Below are 12,751 nucleotides of genomic sequence, written 5' to 3' on the forward strand. Positions count from 1 at the left end.
ATGCGGTCTCCTGCCTGTGTCCCCTTAAGGGAACCAACCAGAAAAGATGCCCTCCTGCCCGTAGTTGAGACAAGAGCTACTCCCTCAAAGAACCTTGTGGATCTTTGAAGAGGGAAACTGACCCTGCATCTGCACCAAGCACAGGCATGGGCTTTCCGTAGGAATCTCTTCGCACTCCAGGGGCTGTTTCCCCAGGTGTATTTTCCTGCCATTTCCTTCTCTGAAATCAGTACCTAAGTCGGAAACTCTGCTCTTTGACCTGGATCTGGCTAGTCACTTAGATTCCATCTCTTACCCGGTTTCTGGGTACCCAGGCAGCCAGCCGGGCCTGGAGACAGCACTGTGTGTTGGGGGGATGAGGGTGCGAGGGTCAGTGGAAGGGGCTCTGGACTCAGGGTGCTTGGCTCTACAGCCCACACAGCCACTAGGATGCCGTCTGACCCTGGGCAAGCCACGCTGGCTCTGAGCCTCACATCTACAAGGGAAGCTCTTGACCTCCATGCAGCCTGGAGCAGTTGGACCCTCTCCCAGGGCCGGCTAATGCTGCTGGAAAAGGGTTTGCTGTCCATGGAAGACCCCGCAGCTCACACCGGCCTGGCACTCTGGGTGTTTGCTCAGGGATAGGAAGGACCGTTTGTTGGGAAGACAGCAGTGATCTGTGCCACCTTCTCAGAACTCTGATACATGTTCCAAAAGGAAGACTGCACTCCCCCTTTTTGTAAAGGCCTGCAATGGACTGGGGTTCCATAAAATCATGGAATGAACTTTGAGACAGTGACTCTGGAGAACCCCAGAAGTTCCCACTCCCCCACCCCCACCCCCAGTGCATCTTGACGGGGGAAACACTTTGGTGCATCTTGACGGGGGAAACACTTTGGTGCATCTTGACGGAGGAAACGCTTTGGTGCATCTTGATGGGGGAAGCGTTTTGGGGTGTCAGCTGAAGTGGAGACAAGCACCAGGGGAAAACTTCGAGACCCAGAGCCCCTCAACACAATCCAAGACCCTCAAAGATTCCCCCAGAAAAGAGAAGACACGGAAGATTTGGGTGCAGGATGGCCCAACCTTCCCCCCTAAGAACTGGAGGGTGGAACCCACAACAGGACGCTGTGAATTTGGGTCTCACACTCCGGCCAAGAGGGCGTGGCTGCCCAGGAAGGCGTACAGTGGGGAGAAGGGGGACATCCAGAGAGGAGTCGGAGGCTTAGGTGAAGGACAATGCACTTTATTGGGGGTGATGAAGGATGAACGGGGAGTAGTGGGATACACACACCCCCACTGGCATGACCCATCTACCCAGAGAGGAAATCGCATGGGCAGGCCATGGCCAATCACGGGCACAGGCTAGAGCCAGGGGGGAGTGGCGCGTGAATGCGCCCAGGACGGGCATGTGAGTACAGGACTTGGAGGGGCCCTGCGGGAAACGGGCGAGGGCCGGGGGTGCAGGGGGCGAGACCCACGGGCATTCATCGGCCTCCGCGCTGGGAGCTTTGAGAGAACTTGGAGCTGCCACCCCGGTAGCTGCCGGAGCTGAAGCCTCCGCCAGTGACGCCACAGCGGCCCCCGGAGCCCGAGCTGGAGCCGAAGCCGCCACCGAAGCCACTGCCGCCGCTGCCGCAGAAGCTGCCGCCAAAGCCGCTGCTGCCGCCTCCGAAGCCGCAGCTGCCGCCAAAGCCGCCGCCACTGCCGCCGCGGCCGAAGCCGCCGCCCAAGCCGCCGCCCAAACCGCCGCCGTAACCACCGGCCGAGGTGGTGCTGCCGCTGCTGACCACCGCTGCAGGGAAGAGGAAAGAAAGCCATCAGTGCCTGACTGCTGTCTGACTCGGAGACCGACGGCCCCTTCCTGATGAGCGCTGGGGATGCGTCCTAGGGACCCGCGGCGCTCCGGAGGGGAGAGTGACCCCAGGGTCTCCTGTATGCGTGCTCAGCTCTTGAGGACCCCCTCGGACACTAGCCAGCCAGAATCTCTCCCCCACTGGCAGAATTCCTCTTGAATCGACCCTAACAATAGTGCCCTGAACCCAGCAGGGATCCAAATGCCAATGCAATGCGCTGTGCTCCCCAGATCGTCCCAACTCTCGTAGATCTAGAAGGAGTCCTCCTAGCCAAGCTTGATTGCTTGGTAAGTGGTGCTCTGGGCCACCAAGGCCGCCACACTCAGTGGTGGTGTGGGGCATTTTGAATGAGTTGCTATTCCCCCAGGAGCCCCCCACCCACCCAGTAGTTCAGATCAGTGGGGGAGTATGTGTTGGCACAGTTGCTCAGCTACTTACAGATGCTGACAGAGCTCTGGCACTCTCCGGACATCCTGTTTGAGAAAGAGAAAGCGCTCCATCGCAAAACTGATTTCCCACAGAAGAGTGGTTAGCTACCAGATGTGGATTCGGGGCCGGTGCCCATCAGCGCCTCCCTCCACCCTTCTCTGGGTCACAGGGTGCCTGGGGTGCTGCCGTGGTACACTCTAACTACGAAGGAAGGGGAAGAGGCTGCTGCACCCTGGGCTTCTCCACCTCCATCCCCACTGAAGTTCTAGCTCCTGCAGGAGGTGGGTGGGGTAGGGGGGTCACCAGGGGACTTGAGCCCACCTGCACTCCTCGCCCTCCAGCAGCTTCCTGTAGGTGGCGATCTCCACGTCCAGGGCCAGCTTCACGTTCATCAGCTCCTGGTAGTCGCGCAGCAGCCGGGCCAGGTCATCCTTGGCCTGCTGCAGGGCGGCCTGCAGCTCTTGGAGCTTGGCCTTGGCGTCCTTGAGGGCCAGCTCCCCGCGCTGCTCTGCTTCTGCGATGGCGGCCTGCAGGTTGGCATTCTGGCGGGGGGGGGGGGGGGTAGGAGAAGGGATGAGCTAGGAAGGAGAGCACCAGGCACTCCGGGTTCTATGGCAAGCATCTTAAAGTCGGGCGACATGCCTCCCTAGCACTGCTGCTCTCCATCCATGGGACTGTTAGCCTGTGGGTTTCCACTCTCGACTCTGGCTGGGCCCTTGAGCTTTCTGGAGGCCAGTGCTGCTGGCCGTAACCCAGAGAGGCCAGCAGCCCCGAGCCTCAGACCCAGCCCCCACCAGGCCCCACCCCAGCATCCTTCCCCTGCCCACCTGCTTCTTGACATTCTCGATCTCAGCCCGCAGCCTCTGGATCATCCTGTTGAGCTCCATGATCTCACTCTTGGTGCTCTTCAGGTCATCCCCATGTCTGCCCGCCGTGGACTGCAGCTCTCCCAACTGGAGGGACAGACGGGATGGTGGCATGCTGGTACAGAGTGGCCCTAACATCACCCACCCCGTCTTGAAGAGTAAGTTGAATTTCAGTCAGACTCCTTCAGGGCAGCAGGGAGGGTAGCATGGGGCTGCCATGGTGTGAGGGGTCTCCTGCTTTTGCCTGAGCCAGCTAGTCAGAGCTGTGTGGCCTTGCATGGCCTTGCATGGTCTCGAAGTAGCAGGTAGAACTATGTCCACTGGTTGTGGAGGGTGAGGAGGGTGCAGTGCAACTGAACAATGGTTAGAGCAGTGGATGCAAAGAGTACATACAGCCAACAGGAGTCTCCCCCATGGCCCCCCATGACTGACCACCACGCCCTGCAGCCTCCCTGACACCCTAACGTGGATGAATAAGAAACTCTCAGCACCCACCTTGGTCTGGTACAGGGCTTCGGCCTCGGCCTTGCTCCTCTGGGCGATCTCCTCGTACTGGGCGCGCACCTCAGCGATGATGCTGTCCAGGTCCAGGCAGCGGTTGTTGTCCATGGACAGGACCACGGATGTGTCGCTGACATGCGTCTGCATCTGGGACAGCTCCTGAAAATCCCGAGGGGCCTGTTCACCTCTGCACCAGGTACACAGGGGCCCAAGGACACCAGGGAGCCGCACTTGCTCTCACGGGCTCAGCTCTGAAGGTGTATCCACCCCGCCCTTCCCCCCCCCCCCCGTCCTCCACGAAGCCCACCAGTGGGCCTAGGTTGGTCCCCAGTTTCCTGGCTCCTGGTTTCCGGTCTGGAAACACACCTCCTCTTTCCCCACAGGGGCACATCCTCACCAGATCATAAAGGGTCCTCAGGAAGTTGATCTCGTCCGTGAGTGTGTCCACCTTAGCCTGCAGCTCTACTTTGTTCATATAGGCTGCGTCCACGTCCTGTACAGGAGAAAGGCAAGAAGGCCTCGTCCCTCGAGGTCGCACAGCACAGCACAGCCCCAGCAGAAGCGAGCAAGGGAGGAGTGGGGCTGGCCACAGAACACCCCGTCCCGGCAAGGCCACCCCACGTGGGAGCAGGCCACCACTTGTGGAGCGGGCTGTTGTCCAGTCCCCTTCAAGGACTGAGAAGAGTCTTCCAGAAGGGTCGTTCCCGGTTCAGATACACCTGCTTTGATTTTCTACCCAGCTTCCTCAGCCACGCCCCTTACCTTCTTCAGAGTCACAAATTCATTCTCAGCGGTGGTGCGTCTATTGATTTCATCCTCGTATCTGTAAGCATGGACGTCAATAGCTGAGTGGAGGGTGGGAGGGAGCCCTAAATACCGCTGCATCCCAGCACTGCTCCCCACTACCCCTGTTCCCCACAGTGTCACAGCTTGGTCAGGAGGACCCAGAGAGCCTGTCCAGGTGTCAAGACTGCAAGTGCCTCCACCTGGGCCTCTCCTTAGTTCTTAGTTGGTCACCACACACACCCTCTAAGTGCTAGAGTTGGGATCTTCCCCAGTCTGAGCCCACTGAGCCAGTGTTCCCTTTGGGAGTTCCTTCAGGGACTATCCTGGTGGCAGAAGCTCGGACCAAGCTGCCCTGCATAAAGATAGCAGAGAGGCGTGATGACAGGGCTGCTGGCTCCCTGACAGCTGGCACGCAGAGACGGGCATCTCCCCACCTGCCCTGGAACTCACTTCTTCTTGAAGTCCTCCACCAGGTCCTGCATGTTCCTCAGCTCAGACTCCAGGCGGCCCCTCTCCCCCAGGATGCCGTCCAGGTAGCTGCGCTGGGAGCTGATGTACTGCTCGAACAGGGGCTCCAGGTTGTTGGTGCCGGTGCGGGAGCCCGTCCCCTGCTGCTGCAGCAGCTCCCACTTGGTCTCCAGGACCTTGTTCTGCTGCTCCAGGAAGCGCACCTGGACATCGGGGAAAGCCGGATCAGACAGGAGTGCTGGCGGCAGCGGGAGGCTGGGCCGGGTGGCACTGGTTGCCGTATCTCTCCATGCCCCCAGAGCAGAGGCCCAGAAGCCACATTCCCGGGACTTCCTGTCTCCAGCCCACTTCCAGAACTTGCCCGCTCTGCAAAATGCACTTAAACTTCCATGTCGGGCTTCTCCCTAAGGCATTTCTGACTCTTCAGCACCTCACAGGAAGCATCCACCAGATCAGTCCTGAACTGAAGTGGCGTCCTTGGCCATGAGAGAGCACCATGCCGCCAGCCATCCTGGTCTGGAGGGCACCGAACACCCCGTCCTCCCTGGTTATATTGTTCTGGGGTGCAGACTAAGTAGCCAGTTTCTCTGCAGTCCCTGGGGATGAAGGATCTGTGCACACCTCTCAGATCCCTTCCCCGGGACAACTCCCTCTTTTGACACAAGGACCAGGCCTCCTGGAAAGGCTCTGAGGACAGCTATGCCAGCCTCAGCCACGATTAGGGAGCGGCCAGACAGGCAGGACTATGCAGCTGTCCCAGGCCAAATGAAAAACCACTGTCTGTCCACTTGGCTGACAAGCTCGTCATCCCGGAATATCTGCCCAGACCTTAGGGTCCCTCCTAGCCCTTCCCCGCCAGTCTGTCCAGCTCAGACTGCTCCTAAGGCTGTTAGACACTGAGTACCAGGCCCCAGCCCAGAAACGGGGCCAGTAAGAGCTCATCACCTTGTCAATGAAGGAGGCGAACTTGTTGTTAAGGGTCTTGATCTGCTCTCGCTCCTGTGTCTTGACTTGTCCGATCTGGGGGTCGATCTCCACATTCAGAGGCTGCAGGAGGCTCTGGTTGATAGTCACTTCCTGAATTCCCCCAGGGAAGCCTCCAGGGCCAAAGCCACCAGGCCCACCAAAACCACCAGGCCCGCCAAAACCACCAGCTCCTCCAAAGCCACCAGCACCTCCAAAGCCACCAGCACCTCCAAAGCCACCAGCACCTCCAAAACCCCCTCCCATTCCTCTGCCACCACCAAAGCCTCCTCCGAAGCCCCCACCAAAACCACTGCCACAGCTGCCTCGGCCTCCCCCAAAGCCGCTGGCCCTGGAGCTCCCAGCCACACTCATGGAGATGCTCTTGGTGCCACCCAGGTTGTAGAGGCTGTGACTGCCAAAGCCGCCTGCGCTGCCACGGGCCCCACACGCCCCTCCACCGGCTGCCCTAGAGCGGGCCACACAGCTCATCCTGCTGCTGCCACCAGAGACCACAGCCGAGCGGCCGGAGAAGCCCTGGCTGCCACCACTGAAGGATTTCTTGCAGGCTTGTCTGTTCATGGTGAGAGGCTTGTGGAAGGAGAAGAGCAGACGTCAAGCAGGGACAGAGTCAGAGGAGGAAGGAAGGGAACTGAAGGCCTGTGCCGAACAAATCCTTTTATATACATCTGAGGAGGTTGTTGGGCTCAAAAGAAGGAGAGATAATCCCGAGGAGTTATGGGCTGGGTTTGCCTCCAAGGCAATAAGTTTTTTTCCAGGCTCCTAAACACACCTTGGAAATAATCTGAAATGGTAAAAGTGCTAAGGTGGCAGACTTCCCTGGCACGGATGGTGCCTGACGTGGCCCCATGCTCAGGACACCTCCTAGCTCAGTGTGACAGCGCCTCTACATTGTACGCTCAGCTACCACCTCTGTCGACTCACTGTTCCGGCATGGTCAGGGCTGGGCTGGCTCTGCAGAGGTCGCAGGGGAAGGGGGTATTGGCAAGGCTCTGGTTATCTGAGAGCTGGAGATAGTAAAGCCACTGACGACTTGAGAATGTCTCCAAAAAGAAAAAAAAAAATGCCAACTCATCCCGTAGTCTGCACACAGTCTCTGTGCCCTGTGCTGGGCTGAGTTTGGGGGAACTCAGTGAAAACTTCTCTTCCTTCCCGGATCACAGCTCTGCCCCTGTGGTTCCCCCACGCAATCCAGGCAGCAGTGCAGGCTCTGGTGGTGTGGGGGTTCATGGCTTTTCCCTTCAAAGGGGGCAGCTAACATCCACATGCTCAGATGAGACATTCGCAACTCATGGGCAAATTCTGTGCATGCTCATTAGTTTGTCTGGAAACTACGCAGAGAAACTACACTGTTCCTCACCTGGGACCATCTTTCTTCCTCCCCACAACTGGGGGATTTGGGTTTCAACTCAAGGCTCAGAGACCTGGAAATTCAAACATCAATTTGACAAGCAATTGAACAAATATTTACACACACACATGCACAGACACACACACAGACATAGACACACACAGACACACAGACACAGACACACACACACACACACATTTGGCAGAGCCCACAGCTCTGTTGCATATGTCTGACTTCAGAACCCAAGATGTGCCAAGCTGGCGCTATTTGGGAGGCTTGAGGACTGGGCCCAGCTTGTCCAGGAACAGATTCTTTCTGCATGGCACTTATTTCTCCAGGACAGGTCTTTTTTCGTTCTGTCTGCTGTGCATTAGGCCCTGCCAAGGGTGTGCCCTGGGAGCCCTTGGCAGGAGTCACCTCCCAAACAGAGAAAGAAGGAAGTTCAGGGGCCATTTGCAGCAATAGGAGGGGCTCAAGGGGAGTGTGTGAAGCAAAATAAGTCAGAAGGAGCAAAACAAATACTGGATGATTCCACTTATGCATGCAATGTAAGGGTTCTAATTGCTGAACAGACAAAAAAAAAAAAAAGACAAGCTGAGGGCCGAGAGGACGGGTCCATGGTTGGAAGCTTGCCACAAGTTGGGGGCAGGGGGAGGGCAGTTAGGGCAGAGAAAGGACCACTATGACAATGCTGAAAAGGAAATAGAGAGAGAGAAAGAGAAGAAAAATGTCTCCTATAGAGGCAGGCTGGAAGGGGGGTGGGGGGGAACAGGGGAGAGGAACTGGGAACATTGGTGGTAGAGAATGTACATTGGTGAAGGGACAGGTGTGGAATGTTGTGTGACTGAAACACAATCATAAACTACTTTGTGACTGTATGTTTCATGTGATTCAATTAAAAATAAATAAATAAAGTGCAACCAAAAAAAAAAAAAGACAAGCCCGTAGACCTTGATAATAGAATGAAGGTCAGGGGAGGAGAGGAGGAGAAGGGGTTGGAGGAGGAGCGAAAGATTGGGGTGGGGTGCTTGAAGGGGAAACAGAACATGGATTTTTTATATGCACAGTAGACAAGCTGGAGGTGGCCCTCAAACAGAGGAAATGATATTTTCTTCAGTATCTGGTTTTGTTTTGTCCTTCTCTCACCCACAATTCACCACAAGCCGTGCAACATGTTGGCCTCCCTGTCGGCATCAAACCACAAGCTTCTACACTGACAATCTCACTCATCTCCCAAATCCCTTGGTTCTTAGCAAGTGCTAAGTGCTTAGCAAGTGTTTTACCAATAACTGATGCACATAAACAAAGGTTCATTGGCCAAATGAATCAGTTTGTGAATTTATGAGTGAGTATAGACTTTATTACTGTATTACAGCCAAATAAAACTGGCCAGAAAGTACTTCAAGTGCTGGCGATGTGGTTCAAAATGATGGAGCACGTGCCTTGCATTTGTGAGGACCTGAATTTAATCCATGGCACCGCATGGGGCCAGAGAACCACCAGATGAAACCCTGTGACCAACCTCACCCCCAACCCCCAAGCATTGCTGGCCCCTGTTTAAAAAGCAAATGACTGGTTCAAATCCATTACATGAGGTAGCCCAAGATGACGGAGCTCGTTGAAGTTGATATTCAGATTGAGAAGAGCGAGAATGTGAAATGAGGGTCACCTCCCCCAGCAGAAAAGAATTCTGTCACAGAAACGGTAGGATCTGTTTAAAGAATCAATTGTTTCAATAAAACAAATGAGAAAATAAATTATAGAGCTTGTCAAAAAGATGTCAATAATGGTACTAAGCACTGAACTAAAAGTTATGTAAAATAATATCTCCCCCCCAAAAAAAAACCCTTATAAATAAAACAATGAAAATAAAAGCCTATGTGAAAAAATAAAATATAATCAGGCAGCATCAGCTTGAAGTCAAGGCCATTAATCTGACCCCTGCCCAGTACTGGGACTCCCTCCCTTCCCTTAGAAGTCTGATCTTCCGCAGCTACTCCCCAGAGCTTTGGATAATGAAATTGAGCCCAGGTCCAGTGGGGACCAGAGAGGCTACAGGCCACACCTCCTTTCAACGCTGGACTAAACCCAGAATCAGGCAGCCCCTCCCCATGACTAAGCATGACCGAGACTGTTGGGGTTCTCTCCATGCTTCAGCATCTTTCCCCATCACAGAACGTGCATCATCTCTGCCCCTGAATCACAGACACCCGCCTAGATGAATGGATTCTCCCTCTGGAGTCTCTTGTTGTTCAAGACTTCACCCATTTGAGCCGAGCTCTCAAATATGTCGTTGGTCATCTGAAGTCCATAAGCAAGTTCTTGACTCACACTGTGCCCAGTGTCCTCCTTCATAAAAACAAGTTACTAATGGTTTTTCCCCACAGAGATGCAGTGTTAGTTCCACAGAGACACAGAAGGCACACACAAGAAAATGTCAATAATGGTACTAAGCACTGAACTAAAATTCAGGTCAAATAATATCTCCTCCAAAAAGACCCCTTATAAATAAAACAATGAAAGTAAAAGCCCATGTGAAGAAATAAAATATAATCAGGCAGCATCGGCTTAAAGTCAAGGCCACTAATCTGACCCCTGCCCAGTACTGGGACTCCCTCCCTTCCCTTAGAACTAAGCATGACCGAAACTGTTGGGGTCATTCCCCCATGCTTCAGCATCTTTCCCCATCACAGATCGTGCATCATTTCTGCCCCTGAATCACACAGACACCCACCTAGATGAATGAATTCTCCCTCTGGAGTCTCTTATTGTTCACCCATTTGAGCCGAGCTCTCAAACACGTTGTTGGTCATCTCAGGTCATCTCACTAAGTGTTCACTATAATTTTCAAATTATTTTTGTTGGCAAGTCATAAGAACTTATGGCATTCCTATCAGCCAAAAGAATGAATCCAAGAAAATGAAAATTCCATTTGCAAATTAGGCACTGAAATCCCAGAAGGAATGTAGGTTCAGCTCAAGGCTAGACGAAAATAATGTTAATCCAAGGACTTGGAATGGGGGGAAGCAGACCTCAATCCCCCAATCCCATAAAAAGAAGCCAAGGAACACGGAGTCTGATGGAGAACTCGAGATACTGAGATATGCTTTGCATGCAGGAGGCCCTGCTTCAATTCCTGCCCCAGGTGGTCCCCAAAACCACCACTGGGAGAAACTCCTGACCACAGAGCTGGGAATTGCCCCGGAGTACTGCCCAGTGTGTCCCAAAAACAAATCCCCCAAAAAACCCAGGGGACAATTATGAGTGTTTACTGAGCTCGGTTGCTCTGTGCTCGAGAGAATAGATTTCCAAAAACTCTCAGACACAAACAAAGCATGAGTGTAAATCAAGTGCCCCGTGAAAGGTACTGTGGGGATGGCAGGAATCAGGAAATCAGTGGAAATGCAGAGTCACGGAGGTAAGCTTCAAGCAGAGACATGTGTCAGAACCTGGAAGAATAGGAACCCAGAGCAATAGTATAGGGGACGAGCGCTTGCCTTGCACTGCAGCAGACCAGAGTTCCAAGCCCAACACCCCAGATGGCCCCCTGAGCACCACCAGGAGTGATCCCTGAGCACAGAATCAGGAGGAAGCCCTGAGCACTTCCAGGTGTCCCCCCCCCCCAAATAGAAGCAAATAAAAAAAAAAAACAAGCAAAACCTGGAAGGAGAGCACGACTTAGTCAGAGAGTGAGCTAGGAGTGTGAGCTAGGAGTGAGCCCAGGTGTGAGAGCCCGGGAAGGCCAGCACTGGTAGTAAACACAGCTCTGTTTAGGAAATGGAAGCCATGTGAATCTTTGTCATTTGGAGATACCAAACACCCTTAAACACCTTGCCTTCTTTTTCATCACTTTCCACATTGTGGTCCCAATCATTCTGGGATAAAATCCAGAAAACAGGAACCAGAGAAGTAGTGCAGGGGTTAAGGTGCTTGCCTTGCTAAGCCTGGTTCAATCCCCAACAAGGCACAGGGTCTCCCTGGCACAGAGTCAAGAGTAAGTACTGAACACCACCAAGTGTAGCCCCCCAAAAAAATTTTCAGAAAGCAATCCCAGTCTCCTCTCTGATGGAGCTCTGCCCGTGAGGCCTGGAACCTTCCAATGAGATCAACCCTCCTGGGGTCTGCTGTGGGCCGTGTAACAACAGAGAGAGTAGTTTCCCCTCCTGCAGAGTGCAATGGTGGGGAAGTCATGGTACCCATGGGGGTGACAGGGTTTTGTCCTTTACCCCAGATCGTGGGTGCAGCAAGGGTGACAGTGTCACAGGCCAGAACCAGGCTGCAGACCTTGCAGAGCCCTCATGAGCAACAAAAAACGAATCCTAGTCAGTTGTCCCATTTCTATGAGACAGGAATTCTGCTCTTTGAGATCCACATCCAGAGCATGAGGAACCATGGAGACCTGGCTCGGACTGAAAGGGATTCTGGAGAAGACCAGGAAAGCAATTTGAGGGAGACTCACCGTGGTGTCAGACAGACACGAGGCTGCTGTGGGGACCACGGTCCCAGGCAATGGTGGGTGTCTAGAAATTCAAAACCCACAGTGAGCAAAAGTCCTTATTCCCCCACACCAGGACACGCAAGAGACATCACCAGTGCTCTCTGATTTCGGCCCCTCCCATCCTTTCTTGAGAGGGAATGAACTTGCAGGAGATTCTTTGAGAAACAAAAGCCACAGCCATCAGCTAGTCAGAGATCTGGCACCTTCGCAGCAGGTGGTAGATGGATGGGAGAGGGGCACAACCTGTTCCCATTCCAAAGCCAAGATTTCTCACGAGAGGAAAAAGGCACCACTAGGATGGAGCATGCATTAGCACGTCTGGAACATCAGCCCTGAGTGGCCATTTGGGCACGAGGTGAATGTCAAAGGGGAGGTAGAAGTCGGTGGACATTCCTCATGGCCAATCCCAGCCCCAGTCCCCTGCACTTGGGAGACCCAACACATATTTTTGGGAAAACAGAGTTGCCTTGCCCTCGGCTCCAACACCCAGATTATTTGAAGCTTGACTAAGTATCCTAAGTACTTTTTCTTTGGAGAAAAGCGTGAGTCACTGGCTTGCAGTGTACAAATCAAAGCCTCTTCGGGCGCTGTGGTGGAAGGTTGTCCCCATCCACTCCTCTAGCTCGGGGCGCTCCCTGCAGCCCCTGCCTCTCCTGCTCTTCGGGGCTGCAGAAAGAGACTCATCACATCTGCTGGCTTGCCCGGGCCAGCCAGGCACCACCCTGGCTGAGGAGGGTCAACTCGGATCCCACACTCATGCTTCTGCTCCTGGGCGCCTGTTTCTTCTTCTGGCACTAGTGCAGGTGGGACTGGCAGAGGCCACAAGCATCGCAGTTACCATGGAGCCCGGCCCTCTCTGGATATGAAGACCCCTTCTGTCAACAAGTATCATATTGATGGGGCTGAATCATACTGATACAGCAGGTATCGCTTTGCATGCAGCCACCCAGATTCAATCCCTGGCACCCCATATGTGATCCTCTGAGCCAGCCAAGAGTGGTTCTGAGTTCAGAGCCAGGAGTAAGTCCTGAGC

General features: G+C 54.2%; 1 protein-coding gene across 1 annotated transcript; it reads right to left on the reverse strand.

Annotated features, from left to right (window-relative positions):
* Window positions 1-1,449: 1,449 nt before the first annotated feature.
* Window positions 1,450-6,430, reverse strand: KRT3 (keratin 3). The gene is made up of 9 exons (XM_056120245.1): window positions 5,831-6,430; window positions 4,868-5,088; window positions 4,394-4,454; window positions 4,029-4,124; window positions 3,626-3,790; window positions 3,092-3,217; window positions 2,586-2,806; window positions 2,274-2,308; window positions 1,450-1,774 (listed from the first exon to the last, which is right to left on the reverse strand). The coding sequence occupies exons 1-9, from the start codon at window positions 6,428-6,430 to the stop codon at window positions 1,467-1,469; spliced, it is 1,833 nt and encodes a 610-aa protein (XP_055976220.1). The 3' UTR covers window positions 1,450-1,466.
* Window positions 6,431-12,751: the final 6,321 nt, after the last annotated feature.

Source organism: Sorex fumeus, unplaced genomic scaffold (genome assembly GCF_029834395.1).
Source record: "Sorex fumeus unplaced genomic scaffold, SorFum_2.1 ptg000042l, whole genome shotgun sequence".
Classification (NCBI taxonomy): domain Eukaryota; kingdom Metazoa; phylum Chordata; class Mammalia; order Eulipotyphla; family Soricidae; genus Sorex; species Sorex fumeus.